This window comes from Hetaerina americana, unplaced genomic scaffold, assembly GCF_022747635.1.
Source record: "Hetaerina americana unplaced genomic scaffold, ioHetAmer1.1.p SCAF_80, whole genome shotgun sequence".
Lineage (NCBI taxonomy): Eukaryota > Metazoa > Arthropoda > Insecta > Odonata > Calopterygidae > Hetaerina > Hetaerina americana.
This window is the reverse complement of record NW_027287428.1, coordinates 754,470-773,091: the sequence shown is the minus strand read 5'-3', so window position 1 is coordinate 773,091 and position 18,622 is coordinate 754,470. Positions and strand designations below refer to the sequence as shown.

Below are 18,622 nucleotides of genomic sequence, written 5' to 3'. Positions count from 1 at the left end.
GTAGTTGAGGATATTTTAGGCCCAGTCTTAGCTGAAGTAGTTCTCAAGATCATTGACAAGAGAATGGAGAGCAGAGCAAATTATTATATAGGGGTTGATCAATGTGTTTAGGAAGGGGAGAGACTCATGCAATGCCATTGCAGTCATGAGATCACTAATAGAGAGGAATATAGAATACAATAAGGATGTATTTGCATGTTTCGTAGATTTGAAAAGGCGTTTGATAGGGTTAATTAAGAAAAAATAATGGATATATTGCAGAAAATAGGAGTAGATTGGAGGGACAGGAGACTAATCCGGCAGTGTTGGAAAGAGCAGTAAGGCCATTATCACCAGTGCTGTTGAACGTATTTGTGGAGAAAATTATTAAAAAGGCATTGAAAGAACTGGAAATTTGACTGGAATTCGACGGGGAATTCATAAAATCAGTGAGGTGTAATGATGATCCAGCTTAGTTAGTCAGTCAGCCAAATGGTGGCAAGCATTGCTGGGTGAATTGAAATTCAGTGCGATAGATATGAAAGTAGAATCAATATAACTAAGACAAGAGAAATGCCATTTTCCAGAAAGAGAACGGGTATGTTAAAAGTTAAAATTGGAGGTCAAACACTAGAGCAGTTGGTACAGTTTAGCCCACATTTCCAAAGGCTCCAATCTTTCTATCTTCCTGCTTCAGTGATCACGTATCCGCGCTGTACATAACTACGCTTCCTATCAAATTTTAAACGAGCCTTTTCTTAAAATCTTTACTTAATGTCCCCGTCATCAACTCCCTCCTCCTTGTGAAAGCCTCTTTGCCTAGCGCAATTCTTCTCATTACGTCCCTACTACTTTGACCGTGTTGGTCCAAAACTTTTCCGGGATACGTAAACATTTCTACTTGCTCTAGTTTTTGCCCTCCTATTTTAATGTTTAGTTTAGCCTTTTTCTTTCTGGAAAATCGCATAACCTTTGTTTTATTAATATTGATTCTCATCCCATATCTATCGCAATGAAATCCCCATTCACTCAGCAATCAATCATTTCCTCCACATATACGTTTAACAGCAGCGGTAATAATGGAAAACGCTGCCTTACATCTCTTCCTAACACTGCCCATTCGGACTCTCCGTTCCCCACTCGCACCTGAGCAGTCTGAGACCAGACTCAAATCCGATCCTAGGTTTGATTCTCTATTATTGTGAAATGAAATGTTGTTGTTCAACTAAATCGAATCTTTGAGTGATTTTGGAGAATTAATTTAGCATCGCGTGTCGCCGGAGTGATGTTGCTGTCAAATTGGCGGCAAAATCTATCCAAAACATCATATAGAAGTTGGTTGTTATGGCAATGAATTGTTTAACAGCTTAGAGAGGCTCAGAAAATTAGATAGAGACGTCATACCGGAGATTTTCCTGTTGTATAAAGTCCATATTGAATAAATACGAATTTAATACAACCCCATCGTATGTAACCTTAGTAACAGTCATAAAAATTAAGTGGCAGTCATAAAAAATAAGGAAAAATAAAGTAGTCATAAGGTAAAAAAGCACCATTTCATACCAAAGGATTTACACTTCAAGACGTATCCTGTCATGTAGTTGTTTCAATTGGATTCTTTGATGGAGTCGGAATTTGGGAAGAAATATTCTAGCGTTCACTGAACCATATAATTCAGAATTCAGAGCCCAAGCGTTTTACATGCTCGCCGTTTATCTCCAAGATCAAATATTAGTATTCCGTCTCGTAACGCTGAAAGTCGATGGCGTTTATTATTGCTGTGTTTTTAATAAAATTATTTCATTAGTAATACTTTAAACAAAATAACTAAATAATCTGCTTTATTATGACCCCCACTAGAAATTGTGTCTTAATATTTCACTTACCCTTCATTTTACTTAAAAAGTTTTAGAATAGGATCTTTGATTGGAGAATCATGCCTCCTTTTTTTGCGTGTTACGGTATTGAGTCGACTTCTATGATGTTCACACTAGGAGCAATTTTTAATTAAAAATATATGCATTAATTATCGCTAAAATGGAGGCAAAAGCATGGATTTTACTCGCGCCTGCAATTAGTACTTTAAAACTTAATAATACTACCGAGGGAGATTTAATTATAATACTTTGCTTTTCATTGCTGAGGATTAATTAACGAAATTAAAATAATAAGATACATGGCATCGTAGATAGAAATAGATGTACATATATATGTTAATTAAGGAGACACTCATCCACAGTTTGGACATAATATATTTTGTACTCTGTTTAGGGGTAGAATATTCCCATTTTGTTAATGCTGGTGATAATAATGGTGGACTTGCTATCTTACATCATCAAAGAGAGATTGTGTGTTGGCCTAGACATTGCAAGAGGCCACCTTCACTAGCCAGCAAGCGATCAGTCGACGTTGACCATAAGATCCCTTTTCACGGCTGTATCAAAGGATGGGAGCTGGGGTCCGTTTCTCAAAACTACAAGTCAGTTGACAAGTACTTGTACTTCTCAAATACGGGTCTGCTCATGTAAATAATGGTTACTCCCCTTAAAATTGCCCTAATTACGTAGTACGCGAATTGGAAAGTTGTATATAATATTTCTGACATTATTCATAGGACTTGTTGATCGACTTGTAACTTTGAAAAACAGGTATTTGGTCGCTAATTAGTCTTGATTCAAATCTTATAGGAAGACTTTCAATACTAATTTTAATTGAGAATGGGAAATATGATCACGTAGCCAATATTTTACTCATTTTTCGGCTTATCCTATTACCTCCGATTTAAAGTGGCTTTCAAGGTTCGCGCCCTGCGTTTCTGATTCTCTCATATCTTTCTTAGCTTTTACATTTCCAATGGTCTGTGACATTCCAGAACCGAATAAGAGTGAGCGCGAATAAATGTTGGTTGAAGAATTTGAGTAAAATATATATCTCTGGGCGATTGTTAAAAAGTATTCCATTAACTTGTGTTTAGGACCAAGTGAAATGCCTTTGGTAGGGCGTGGACGAAGAAACCTTTTTTTTTTACCTTGGACTTTTTCTATTAGTTCGACTGAAATCCAAAACTCTGTAAACTTACAGCCAATGAAAGGTCGTAGAACAGATTGATTGGCTGTAGGAGTACACACCTTTTAGCTATCTTTCAGCCACCTGCTCAACCCATCATCTTATCAGTGAAAGAAATGACAAGTTTTCTAAATATCAATGGGCCATCCTCTTAATTTTCGAAGCTTATTTCAAAATCTAATTTACCGTCTGGCCTCCTTCCCTTCTGCATCCCACAGATTTAGGGTTGCATTCATCTTCTCCAGCGCACCCTTTGTTCACCAAGAGGCTGTCTCCTTTGCTTCCAAACCCTTCCAAGACGTGGAGGCTATGACAAAATTGTTTATCTGTGGAGGACAGAAATGTTTTTATAAGTTTTATGTGTTCACTGAGGCTAATTATTTTTACCATTTCTTAATCGCAGAAGATTTTTATGCCATGATGATAATATGCTGAGAATTTTGTTTACTTTTGTTAGAAAAAATAGTTTAACTCTAAAATTTCCACTTCGAAAATTTGTCCTCGTTAGATACATATAGAGCCAAGTTTATTATTCTTAACCCCATTCAGGGTGAGTCTGTAATTAATTGATATTGACAAATCAAATCAAACATTAAATCTTTCCTGAATAGAGATGCTCGCAAGTCTCTGGAAAACACATTTTACGATAAAAATTATCTTTTCATCTTCCAGACATTGAAAGACAAAATTCAAAAGAATACCATCCTATTCAAACTTGAAACACAACAGAAATATGACTGCTAAGTGGCAATTAAAGGCTACGAAGGAATATGTAATGTCCATTAGAATACTTGAATTTTTGGGGAAACGTTTTCACTTGGATACATACTATAATTTTTTTGGTCAGGAACTGCGGTAGTGGTGAAAAAGGCGAACGTTACTTTTTAGGTAACGTTTAAGAAGGGATGATACATTTGTAACTTGAATGCCTCTTAAAATTGCCTCATTTTTGCAAAAGAGATAGCTGGGATGTTTTCAATCACTTCCTTAGAATTACTCACAATATGAAGACCGCGCATGGCCGTTGAAATACAGGCTGCAGAGTAGGTGAATCAAAAATAAAATAACTGGGATTCTACAAATTACAAATTTACAAAAGTCCATACATTTACAGAAGATTCGATTACATATTAGCATTACCGATCAATGTAATTGTAATCTAATTTCAACCATGAAGTTGTCGATCAAATTTAATATTAAATTACTATTGTATTTTTGCCAAATGTTTCTCAAAAACTGGTTCTGGTACGTGAAAAGTGCAGAGTAGAGGGCATATTACGAAAACTTATTCCTCGGCTGCCTGTGCTGCCATTCATACTTGTAAGCTGTCAGTTACGCAAACTGAGTAAGTATGTTTAAAAAACATTACAAATACTAATAAGAAATAAAATATGGCATGTTTTGAAAAAATATTTGTGTTGTGAATCGCACGGAAAGGATGTAAATTTCACAGGAAATATTTTGTGTCCATCTTGATAGTAGAAGAAACCTCCATGAAAAGCGAAAACATCCTGTTTAGTTTTAGATTTCCCCGAAGTCAAAGTTAGTACCGGACAGAGGAAAATATGGAAAGTTTCATAAAAACATCGTGTTAAAATTTTTCACGCGAGAGGCAGGCCTCGAGCACTTTTTGAAAGGCATTTAAACTAGAGGTATTCTGGGCCAGTCAAGTGTAATTAAGGAGAAGCAATGTTAGTCTTGCCTTTTCGAAAATTTATCCAATACATATTCATAGGAATTTTCCTTTCATTGCGTACGAATAACGATCACTTTAAGCGAAATATCGCTGCATTTAATGATTACTTGATATTCTCTTAGCATTCTCTGTCTAATTTTTCAGTGTAAGGCAACAAAAGGTTTGACGGATGAAATAGAATTAAATAACAAAGGCGAAAATTTCCTGCAATAACGAATCTTTAGAAAATCCTACCTACACCGCTGTCATGCTGCGTGTAACGCCACGATTTTTTTTGGGGTGACCGCTACATAGTGCTGATTTTTCACTTACTAAAAACATATTTGCGGTTTAATCTGTTCATTTCCCCCCGATACATTTTAAAGATTTAAAAGTACCTTCAATTAGTTTTTTTGGACCAAGGTGGATTCGTTCGATCGATTTTTTAAAGAAAACTACACCTCCCTAATAAATATATAGTATATTGAAATGTAAAAAAAAACTTTGAAATGCCATGTTTCTTAAGAGGATCTTAAAAATTGACATTTGGTCCTTTTTGGTAGGGGAAATTTCCGAATATGAATTGCAATGGATATATTCTCTCAATACGACAATTTACAGATATAAGTGCTTCCATACTTTTATCAACTTTTCACTCTTCCAATCAGCAGTATTAAACCTCTACCATTTTGTTTACTGGCGTCATAGCTAAAGCACTCCCTTAATCATTTGCTCTTACTTTTTCTATTCTATTCATTTCCACTGTCTACAATCGAAGACTATTCCAATTCGTCGATGATTGCTTAAAAAAATCCTCATGAATGTATATTTTGAAAGTAATAATAATTAGTTCCATTTGATTCGCAGGTCTTGCTTCATCTCCAGTCTTTTCTTTACCGAATATTGGTCGATTGCAGCCCCCAACTCAGATGCATTTTTTTCCTTTCCAACGCTAACTCTCTTGCTCAACTCACCCCTCCCCCCTAGAACGCCAATATTTTTTGCATTTCTTTTTTTCTTTTTTGTTATATTTTCCCGGTCCTTTATTGTGGTGTTGTGGTAATTTACTTTCTGCTTTGCCTTCTGTTTTGTATCCATTATCACTCAAGGTGTGAACAATCCATATGCCTCATCTTTCTCGTATGTTTTCTTAATACTTGTAGCGGAAAGTTATTATTCTAGTATGTGAATGCAACGGAAATTAACACTTAGTTCAGAAATTTGTTATTACTTTGGAAGACGTGTGCATTGAAATTACCTTAATTTTGGGATTTAGTTAAATTTTCGCAAATTTCGCAGTCCGCCTTTGTTATTTACTTCAGGACAATGCTTTGTAAATGATATTCAATCGCTATATTCGCTAACATAAAGTGGTGGGACGAAATGCTCCGAATTGATGACATACTTTCATCGGATTGAAATAATGTCATTAGGGTTTCGCATTGGTTTGAACCGTATAAAAAGGGCCTTTCCGCGTAGTCATGTCTTGTTTTAGGAGTTGGCTACCAGAGGAGAGTTTGGCAACCTTTTCAACTGGGTACAACGCCCGTCTTAGATGTAAAAAATTGGATTCCTACGCATATAATTAACCCACCCTGCAAGAATTTGGTCCTCTTATATAAAACTAATAGTTCTGCCGAAATCGCACATTCAGCACAAATTTACGTAGCAGTTTTTATGAGGAGAATTATATGGAATTGCAACTATATGCTTGGATCACTCCTGGAACGCTATGTGTACATACATACACATGAGTACCGAACAAGAAACACTCGAATTTTGAGTAACAGCCAAAAAGTATATACTTATTCGAAGTGTCGATTCGAAATGGTCGTACTATCGTACGTCCACTACGTCGTACTACGGTCGTACTCGAACCATAAGCACCAGACTCAAGCGTATAAAATTGTCATGGAATGTATATATAGTGATTATAAATATGTATACATACACACCTCAATGGATTCCAATGGTATTTCTACTTTAATAAGATGACTCTCATATTGTAGGAGTTTTTCTTTCGAATAATACTGTCACTCTGGTATTATGCAGGGGAACATGGAATTGTAGATCGTAATTGCTAAACTTTAACGTTTGCATTTGGATTGCAAGCTGTGAATTAAAATTTTCATTTGCATGGTTTACTTGCATATAGCAATAATATGGATGAGAAGAAAAGGAAACTCTGACTTAAAGATGTGAAAAAGCTTTACTGCTTCGGGGACTATTTCCGTTTAGCTGTTACTTCTTGTTGTTTCTCTGACTGGAAGCAAAATCATGTATCTATCTTTCGGAAATATCAGCCCCGGGGTCTCCTTTTACACCTCATCCCCAAAGAGGATTTCATTAAAATTCATGTAGTTCTAGATAAAAGATTTCGTATGCACATAATCATGTGCAAAACTTAGTAATAGTGTAAAATAGAAACGCTATTTAAACCTTGCCATTTAAAGATTATGTGAAGATTCTTGTTCTAACTAGGAATATTTTCATTCAAAATTATTTTCCCCGGGATACTGGATGTGAGCAGCTTCAGTTCTGCACCTTTTGTGCATTTTTGCGATATTATTCTTTAAAACATTTCACAAACCCTGAGAAATGCTCTCGCTCCGGTGAAAACTTTTTAATCTCTCAAATTTCAGCATGACAATCCACTTGTCATTTTCCTCAGCTTTAGATGGTCAAATGTAGATAGATTGAGGAGATTACGTCGTTTAATATGGGATACTTTCAATTCATACCACCACGAAGAGAGTCTCCATTACTACGGAAACATTTTCGGAGAGTAGACACTTGGGAAAGTTCATTATTTTCCGGCCAGCCATGCCGAAGAGTTACTTTTTTCGTGGATACGGTCGAAATTCTTCCAGTTACGTCACGATCAAATGGTTTTTATTTGGATCAATCATCAGCTCTTACGAATATATATGGATAGCTCGTAATGGAAAAAAATTATCCCCGTCTTTTAGGAAATGAATATTTTAAGGGCCATGACCAAGCGTCCCATGCCATAGGAATGAAATTTGCTGGAGCGATTCCAAATGAATTGTTCGAGTTTCAAGAGGCCGCGTGTGGTGAGTTCCACACACACTTTCAATTGTTTCCGGGGAAAAAGCTGATTGTGACCCAAAACCTCTTGCATTCCACACGCTCTTGCCACGAATCTTCCACAGCTTGACCTCCTAAAATCCCTCGGCTGGCGGGGAAGAAGGGTGACTTGAAGGGGAGAGGGTAGAAGGTTGGGGCCGGTGATAATTGAAGCGCAAAGAGTCCGCAGAGGAGAGATTTTCCCGGACTTGGGATGCAAATGGATTTGAAATACATTTTCCATTTTTTTCCACCAATCCGCTTTTGATTGAATGACATTTACTGTGTAATTGGTGAAATTAAAACATCGAATTCTCTACATAAGATTTTTATAAAAATGGAGTTGAACGTGTAATTACTGGTGCAGACTCAATATTTCCAAGGTAATGGGTGATCATTGAATAAAGTAATCGGGGCAATGCCAATATATTACCCTTAATTAGCAATCCGACGTGAGGGTGAGTTGTTACATCTGCCATGGATTGTACACTATCATTTCATTGCAAAAAATGGAAGAAAAGCAGCGGTAAATTTGAAGAGGGGAATTACACTATATTTACAATGCAGCATTAAGATAAAATTTTATATCCTCATATAAGTTGATAGATGGCATTTCCGGATGGAGAGTATATAGAATTTCATCCATCAGACCAGTATTTATCATTAACCAATCATCATTATCTTCTTCGTTTCATGGTATCTCTGTTAGTGAATAGAATTGAGACAGGAAGGCGCTATTATTAATGCATTTCTGTCTGACAGATGATTTTCCGTCAATTACGTACTAATGTACAGGGTGCGGAAACATAGCTTACTTTTTTATTAAGCACAAATTCCAAGAAACTGCGGGAGATGCCGCAACAGTAACTTTTGACGGAGTCATCCACTAATATGCATTTCAATGCAATGATTTCAGTATAAAAATCGTTCGCCTTGTCCGGGATCCCGGTCAAGGCGAATGATTTTTACACTCTGAAATTGTTGCATTGAAATGCATATTAGTGGATGACTCTGTTGAAAGAGGAAGTTATTATGCCGCACCCTGTTCAAGCTTAAATTCCTGTGCTAGGTGTGCATTTCATAGTTGTTAAAGTACACTCGTCCGATCTGGGGTTGATCCTTTGCGTTTCGAGGATTTATCAGGTTCTCATAGAATCGTTTAACTTTGGAACGCTGCCAGAGGAAATCATTAATAAATTACGGTTGAGAGAAGTAGAGATTCTCCTAGATATGTCTCCGTAATATACTTCATGCATCTTTATCGATGAAATCCATACGGAGCAAGCCAGAGATCGGAAAACGGTACTTGCCCCAGCCCCTAAGTAGACACGTGCGGAGGAAAGGGAAGGGTGAAACGAAAAGATTCTTTTGAGACGGGCATGGAAGTCTCACATATTCAACTTTTTTTTAATATTAAAACATATTCGAACGAATATTCAAACGAACACTTCTGTTAGTCGACGAAAATTTTACCGCCCACAGTTAACTATTTATTAGTTCTTTCTTTTTGGACTTGTTTTCAAGAGTTGGATGATGGTCTTTTAAAATCTATTCTTTAAGTTACTGAGATCAATGAAACACAACTACAGAGGGAAAAATTGGATTCAAAGAAGTTGGTTAGTCCTTTCACAGATGGAGATGCTCGTTCAAATGTCATCTTACGGTTCATTTTACTAAATTCTCGCTCGCACTCCGCAGATGAAACAGGATGTGGATTGTTTGCATGTAAAATCGGTTTTTGAATAGGCCTGGAACACATTGGCCACCATTATGAAAGTCCACCATAATCCCACCATATGATCTCTTGCGGACGCATGCGGTTGGAAGGAAAGTTACTTGATATGATACTTGTATTTTCTTCAACATACAAGCATGTCGCCTAGCTTTCAACTTTGCAAATCCAATCTCTTGAGGTTCGAAACACTAGGATAATTTAGTTTAATTTTATAACTTTCGGGACGGTTATTTACAGTCATATATACGTACCTTTTCTCTCTCTCTATCCTGGATAACTCGATTGTTGTTTGATTGGATATCCTCGGCGAGGGTCTGATGATAATGATACTGATTCGGATGCATTGATCCCTGCGCTGAATCTTTTACCCGGATTCAGTGTTACTCATTTGCCTGAAGTGGTAGATTTTAAAAATATTTTACCCCTTCGGATTTGCTTTCTCTGCAGTTTAAATCAGTCACTTCAGTGTACGCGGTCTGGGACTTTGCCTAACGCTTCTCAATGACATGCTCCTACTGCAAAATCTCATTCTAAGCATCCGGGATCCTCCTTACACTTTCTGTGAGGTAAAATCTAGCCCAATGAAAGCATCGTACAGAATTTCCCAATTGAATTAATATGAACAAAATACATGCAAAGTCATTCAAAGGAAGTCTCTCCACAATTGTAAAACAATATTCATCTCGTTCGTTAGTATGGCGAATTTTCCTTAATATTAATTCTTGAGAACATTGAGGCACTTGCGTGACAAGTCACTTGACCATATTCTTTCTCCTAACATTTTTCATAGTCCTAAAAAAAAAATTTCTCCTTTATGTAAAGGTCAGTCAGCTGTTGGGATTTTGTTGATAAAATGGCGTATCGTCTCTACCATGTTCCTATCTTTCATCGACGGCCATAGCATTCATTATCACCTATGCACTTCGTACTTATTATTGGCGCTGATAAATTATTTATTTTTAATGACCTGATGACAATGTTATTCTTTTTATAATGAATTAAATTTTATTTTGAAAAATCGCAGTAACATTGTTAAAAATCAGCTTAATGGTGAAATATTTAACCTACAGTTATGTCATCGTTGGCGGACTTCGATTCAAGTTCTCAGTCCAGTGTCCGTGATTATCATCTCGAGTAACCCTCCTACGTTAAGTAGTTTGCTTATTGTCTCCCCATCCAATCTCCATTGAGCATTGAATCTCCTGTTTTGGCGAAATATTTGATCTTTCAAACCAAGGCATTTGTAGACTTCCTACTGTATTTACCCTGAGCGATTCGTGTCATTAGTTAGCCCATCATTTAAGAATACGTCTGTTGGTTTGGTTCGGAAATGCTTGATTTATCAACCGATAGCACTGCCGAATGTTGCCATTGGAAAATGCTATGATACCAGGGAGGACTCCTCTGGCTGCATATAGTTTCCCCGGCGTTCCCACCCCCTCATGCTACCATGGTTTTTGCTTGGATGCCTTACTCCCATCAATGAATTTGTGGTGTAGTTACGCACCTTCCGGACACGGCCGATCGATGGCGTACCGGTTGCACCCTTGGTTGTCCGTGACATTCACGCACGTGTAGCAGGTGAGCTCTGTAATAGAGGAAAAAGAAAGAAAATTTCATTCTCTCATTCATCCAGTCCTGGAGGACATTACGACAGGGAGTTATTGCGAAGGCGGGCGGCGAAGGCGGGAAGGAAGGCGATATACACCGCATATGTATATCTAGCAAAAGGTAACTCTGCATGAATCCACTTTGATAGAACCGATTATATGGTATCACCGTCGTAAATATATTTCTTCTTTCAGACGGAGAAAGAAGTGCTTTTAAGTGATTGATCCCTCGGGGATTTGTTAAACATTTGACAGAAAACCTTTTTCGTTCTTTTGTTAGCGTGAGGCTGTTGGGTCAACAACCATATCGTATGAAGTAATTACATCGGAGGACCTTGGCGATATTTCGTCTATCCTTATCTCGCAAGTCCAAAACGCCCTCTTAATTTTCATAATTATGACGATTATTAAATCAAATAGCTGATTATTTGGCTCAGATTAGTATCAATTTATTTTATTTTTAAGGCCGTGGCCAAAATATTCTTTTAGAAGATACGCGTCCGGCGCAGTATACGTACAAGATTCCAAATATTGATATTCCATGACTCAAAAAACAACTTGCGTTTTCCTAGGAACATGAAGGAAGTTGGTTATCATTTGTTAAAATATGAAAACTGATGACGAGTTTTGAATATAAATTGTGCAAAAATGTGTACATTATTCTTTTTTAGAGGACACTTTATCAAAAGTTGATTCATATTTATAATTGAACGTCTTTTGGTAATTGATATTATCTCCGTCAGATCCCTTAGATTTTGTGGTAATCCTGCATTAGGGCAACAGGTCTTCCGTTCTGTACGTCAGAATTTTATGAAATTTTTCCCAAACTTCTGTCTCACTTTCATCTCTCATCACCTGTTCAAAAAAATCGTTGACCATTTCCACTCTCTTTTGAGTGGCATAATAATTTAACTACTGACCCAATTGAAACAATTATTTAAATTATAACGAATAAATAAGCGCCGAGTTCACAGGTTTCAGCGGAATTTCTTTTGAATTTCATAAAGTAATCCGGATTTGTTCATAAATCAATTAGACAAAAATAATAAACAACAAGATTCTTACTGCACAGGCAGAGAGAAAAAGAATTGTTTATTACTATCACATTTTAGAACAGTTGATCTGATCATTAGCATAGTATTTCCATTTAAATTGTTTAAGTAATAGGGATCCTAAATTGACAATTCAAATGCTGGGAAGAATGGGGATGAATTTATAATTGAAGTGAAGTTTAAAGTTATCTAACCCATACCTATGTACTCTAGGGAAATCGTATGCATCCCTTTAACTATTGAGAATTGTGTAAGTGCGACTACAATTCAGGGTTATCGGTATAGGAAGAGAATTTTTTGTTAAAGGAAAAATTATATACTCTTTTTATGCGGTTAGTTTTATGTAGACATGAAATATGAAATATCTAGTTAGGCTCTAAGGAAAATGCAGTGCAAATATAACTTATTTTTATGATACGTTTGAATGCAAAACTCTGTAAAAATTCCAAAAAAAGGTCATAGTCTGATAAAACTAGGTGAGCTCATTAAATCCCTCGTAAGTATAACGTGGATAAAATATTATTTTTCTGCGTAATAACTACCTGAGTATTGCGCCTGAACCTCTCGACTTTTTCCAAACAAAATAGGAACTTAAAAATTTTTGCAAAATCATGTGGTATTAAACGGTAAAACTGTAAACGTGGTACCTAAAGGGCTTTATTCCCGTGTGATTGCTCTGCTCGGTCCGGTATTCACGCGACCGCACCGATGCACGCTTTCCAACGTTCGAACCCAAGTAGGCGAATTCACGATTGCTTACGGATCGATTGAGTAGTTTGAAAAATTGCGCCCTTAAGGAGTGCTTTAGGTCTAGAATTTAAAATCAATACTTTGGGAGCGCTTGTAGCATATCATAATGCTCCTTTCTTCTTCCTGGGGAAAGGACGCCATCTCCTTTGCGGGATGGATGGAGATTTTTTCTCTTCGAACTGCGATGCGAAACGGTATCTTAAAAAAATATCGAGGGATTGAAAAGCTCTCCTTCTCTTTTTTCTCCGGACTTTGACGGTGGTGCACGGGTAAGTGAGAAGCGTCCTTTGGAGGAAGGGCGCTCTCGCGAGGAGTCAGGTGTGGCAAAAAGGTAGAAGAAAGGGGATTTGAGCCCTTCAGTCCGACCCTGCGCATGCACGCATTTATAATTAAGACACCCGGTTGTGATGGTGAAGGGCCGCGGAAAAGGGGCGAAGGGAGGCGGGCTGTGTTGGGTGGGGTGGCCGAGAACTCTCCTCACTTTAAGCGCCCTCGGGATAGTGAACGGTGCGGCCAAGGTGGAGGTGAGGCCATTGCGGGGCCCGTGAGAGCGGGTTGGGGAGAATGAGATAAGTGGTTTGGAAATTAGAGCGGCGGGTGGGAGACCAGCGGGAGGGTGAGATGGAGGCGAGGGATTTGTCGGCGGCATGGTGATGGAATTAGGGTTCATTGACGTTATTAGGTCGGGATTAGTTCCGCGGGATGCAAATCATTCGAGGCGCGGAGGAACGAGGCTGAAAATGACTGCAGCTAGGAAACAAAACGTTTTGTTTTATCCCTAACCCTGCCCGCCTTTAGACAATTATCTCGCTCCCATTCTCCCTTTCATTATGATATCCCGGCGCAGAGGAATGCATATCAAGGTCTAGACTTGGCTTCTGGAAAAATGCTTTGTTAACAAAACACTTGGTCTTGACAAAATTTTGCGCAGAGTAAAGGTCGTCTCTTCATAGTGTTGCTTTGAATCAATTATAGATTTCACTGTAGCTACTCATTCGAGTATTAGTGTGATATGCATATTAATAAACAAATGTGTACCCGTTAGTATAATTATACATGATTTAGCTTAGTGAGTATTATTTTACAGCCTGCAGCCACCACGCATTTATTCTTAACAATTTTATGCTAAGTAACGATATTTATTTAAAACAAATAACGACGGAGATGATTATTAAAATTATTATAGTCTTATTTTATGCCTTGTCATGCTAAAATTGTGGGAAGGATTTGTGCGTAGGGACTTGCAAGGGACAATTGATGTGCATAAAAAACCGAATCTTATGTATCGTGAGTGAATAAAATAAAGTGCAAGAAATAACTATGAGGTTAATCACCGAAGGATTCATAAATGGAGGCAAATCAGGAAAGAGAATAAAAAAGAACTACCCACCTTATTAATCATTGAAGGTTCCGTTTTGCTGGTTTTTCTCAGTAGGTCTCCGCATTGGAGTAATAATTTATCCTACATCATTATTCTTCCCTGGATCGACGAGCGTTTAGCGATGGAAAATGTACGTTAAATTTTGTTCTAAGTAACTTTAACGGCGAGTACTAAAGCAGATAGGTGGCGTGACTCGATGCTCTGAAATATTCCGAGCTTCATCAAAGAGTAAAATGTGTCAGACGAAAGAATGACCATTAGCCCGAGTGTTTTTGACAGTAGGGTCACTTTCCTTGGGGAATTCAATATGGGGTACCTCTAATGGATCCACGTTTTGATCGCATGTCGACTCACATGCTCCAGAATCAAAGTTCATTCAAAAACCTTTCTTCAACTCTCTTTAACCGCCTCTGGCATCAGTCCTAATTTCTTCCATCGTTGCAGTGAAAGCCATCCCCCCCCCTCCCACCCACCTCAAGACCGGAAATGAGAATACGCCGCATAAGTCACGGAGAAAACTAAAAGCACTTTGTAAGCGGAATATAATAGGCTTCATAATCTATCCAACTCTTACAGCGCAAGCTATTTTCAGCCTAGAAAGAAATTTCCATTTCTATCCTTCTCAGGTGCATCGTGCGGAGACAATGAGCATGCAGAATTTCATATATTTGCATTGCATTCATATATATGTGTATATACAATGCGTATATATAAGATCCAACGATCTAACGAATATAGTCGATCTAACGCCACAGCCTCAGCCTGGACTCTGCTTGAACTTCGTGCTAATGGCTGAAACTTACCCAAGGCTATACAAACATAAAAACGTATGCGCAGACACCAGATCTGTGTGTTCGACACTTTTTATTTATTATTATTTTATGGTAATTTTTTAAACGCAAATACGAAAATATTCGGTAGTCTTATCTGAGAATTTTATGTAAATGTAGTGCAATTTCTTTCAACCTTCTGTAAATGAAGAGTGTAGAATTGATGAACATACGATTCTAAAACGATCCGTATCTAGCTTTCTGGTCAACTCAAAAATTGATATATGAATTTGCAAGGAGTTAAAAAAGAAAGTTTAGAGAGTCACGTGTTGTTCCCTTCGAAAATGCAACAACGAGTTGGCATTTGTGGATTGAAGCTTATGAAATTATATTAATTTATGAATTTCAGCCCTGATGAAACTTTACTTTCATTATATTATTGCTGATTAAATGCAACCATTCACAGTTGAATGTTGAGGTTGACTCTTTTTATTTGTCTTTTATCGCATTCAGCCGCTCAAGGTTGTCAATTTCGATGAAGCCATTGTAGTAATAAGATAAGGAGGGACCTTCCGTGAAGCTTAAGCGTGCTTGAATCATGTTAATGTTTGGGAGCTTGATGCATTTGGCCGAAGACCAAATCTGAGGCTTCGTGATGTCAAATGGAACGCGCCGATGTAGAAGGGAGGATTTTATACATTTGTATTTCCATGCCAGTGACTCATCTCGGTTGTCGAACTTATTTGTAAACTTGAGGTTATTTGATTTTATGGGGTCTAAATCAGAGAACAGAGGCATCCAAGCGAGAGATTCCATTCTTTTACTGTGAATACGTGATTTTCCTGTATTTTATTTGGACTGGGTTTGACTCCGTTCTCCTTCTTATCAAATCATCCTTGGCCCTGACAATGTTGGAAGGTGAATCGTCACTCCCAATTCTTATTTTGGAGAAATGTGTACTGTTTTAGTTTGAACGCATTTTAATCAGTTTCAGAGATATTTCTTGGATGTACTCTTACTTCATTCAGAATAGACGGAGCTTTGCCTCTTTTTTTTCTCCTATGATTCTGCGTAAAATAAACAAAATATGCATGTCTACGTCCTGCAACCAAAATAATGAGCCCTTAATGACTTTTAAAGTTCAGAATTTCGTCACAGAAGATAATGAATTATATATACTGGCGTTTTGGGACATTGCGTCCCCTGGAACATTTGTGGAATTTCTCATGTAATGAATGTTTCTGTGGTCTTGAAGAATATCATTTTACCGTAGTTATTTTCTTTAAGCATTGATTTAACATTCATTCTTTAACTTAATATTTATAATATGCTCTCAATGTCATAGAAAATTACAGAAATTAATCATGATATTTACAAAATAATACAAATATTCATATCATTTGACCTTGGTGCAAAGACTAAATAAAGGCATTTAAAAGGATACAGGTTCGTATATTTCATTCCCTCGGTCTCCTAGAGTAACGGAGGGGTTTACTTTTGGTAGGAATAAAATCAGTAATACTTGCTCAACCTGGCTAAATCCGTGAGTGGCAGCTCTTCTAAAATTGCTAGGAATAGTTTCAGATCAAACATCGTCATCTGCACGACGATCGGCGTCCGACCGTTAATTCATCGCAAAACGCTTCCTCCACTCACCACGAGGACGTGCTCTCCTCGGCCTACTCCGCGAAATGGCATGTGACGATTAATACGCAGAAGTGAGAACTGCGAACGCCCGACACGCTAACGCGCCGTGCACAGTAGAGCACACTCACGCGCACGAGTCCTTTCATCACCGTCACGCGACTCGCAACAAAGTGCGAGGAATGGAGGAGAGGGAACGAGAGCACGGAAAGAAAGGGAGGGCGGAAGAAAGGGAGTGGGTGGATCGCGGGAACACCTCTCCCTGGAAACGGACGCGAGAAGGAGGAATTTCGTAGGGGAGTCTGGGAAATGTTGAGATGGGGAGAGGAAGTTGGCGAGATGGTGGGGCGGTAGGAAAGGAGTTGAGGATAAGAAATGAGAGGGAAGGAGTGACTCTGAGTGAGATGGGGATATATATATATATATATAGAGAGAGAGGAGGAGCGAAAGAGAAAATAGGAGATGGAAGCCTTTCTTTCACCATCCCCCTCTTTCTTCCCATCGGTCGCAATGCGGATACAAAAAAGGGAATCTAACTATAAATCCGCATTTGCGGTACTCTGGGATTAAAAGGGGAATTAAAGACCCACGGCACGGGGGAGAGAAGTGAGGAAGTGCCCAAATGGGAGTGAGGGAAAGGGTGGGGAGGGGGTGGTGGATGAGGGGGAAGGGGTCGTGTGGACAATTCCGAATACCCGTTCCAGATCACCCAATGCATCTAATATTTTTTTCAACCCCTCTCATTGTCCGTCTCGCTTATACGCTACACCACCTCTGGTGGCCTCCGGGGTCCTCGTCCATCGTCGCTGATTCGCGTGTCGCGTGGCCGCCGATTCGCGTGTGGCGCGTCCCGTGCCAAACCCGAGGATCCCATCGCGCGTTTCCGGATGAAAAATCGAAACCGGGGTCCCACGATTCTCCCCTCCTCTATCCCTTTCCCCCACACCCATCCCCCACTCCTCCGAGCGGATCCGGCCGTCCGAGTGGGAGGACGGGTAAGGACTTGAGATGGTGGAAATGAATTTACTGGGAACCGATATTTCTTTCCGTCGCATCGCCGTAATCCCGGATATCGCAGATTGAAACTGCGACACTAGGTCAGTGACGCGGGCGCTCGGTTCCCCGACGATCCGACCGGATGCTCATAATTTTCCCTCGGGCGGAGTTCAATAAATTTATATAAATGTGTACTTTTTTGTTCCTCTTCCCGTTAAACGATTTACGGTGCTCCTCCATTATCCGTTCTTTATCTGTGATTACTTCTACAATCGAATCGTTCTATCAATCCTGAAAAAACACAAGCTCATTCCACATTGGGGAATTCCGTGCTGTTTCAATATTCCCAACCCCTACCCCCCTGCTCTTTCTCTGATTTTTCTTAATCCTACTCCCTCCGTTTAAGGTTTAAGTCCCTCTTTTCTCCCGCCTGCTTCCGTGGTTATTATATGGATCTATTCAATTTGTCTCGCACCGAATCGTTTCTCAGCTTTCGGTCACATAAAATTCTACGCCATATGCATCATATGGTTTTCAGAGTACATGTAGCAATCACAGATATTCAGCTCCGATTAAGCTAAATTTACATAGTTAATTTCCATGACATTGACTTTTTCTTTCGACACCCAAATATGAGGAAAATGGTTGACAATTTTATTCGTGGTCGAAGGTAAAGACCATCACCACGCCATTATTACCGTAAGTGTACTCTTAGGTGCGGCATGGTTCAAGGGCATGCCATTATTAAGCACTAAAAGGTTATTAATGGTTGATAAAAATGAATTTAGGTCAACCAATCGATTATTAATCAAAAATAATTTGAGAAAAAATAGGGACACCCATAAGAGGATGCATAGTAATGTCTCGAATGTTAAGC

General features: G+C 38.5%; 1 protein-coding gene across 1 annotated transcript in view; it reads right to left on the bottom strand.

Moving 5' to 3' along the window:
- Window positions 1–18,622, bottom strand: part of LOC139698251 (uncharacterized) — a 37,895-nt gene that overhangs the window by 1,877 nt on the left and 17,396 nt on the right. Inside the window, exons 3-4 of the mRNA XM_071597125.1 lie at window positions 11,050–11,130; window positions 3,232–3,371 (exon numbers count right to left, since the gene is read on the bottom strand). Coding sequence (XP_071453226.1) covers window positions 3,232–3,371; window positions 11,050–11,130 — 221 coding nt within the window. The remainder of the gene's footprint in view (window positions 1–3,231; window positions 3,372–11,049; window positions 11,131–18,622) is intronic.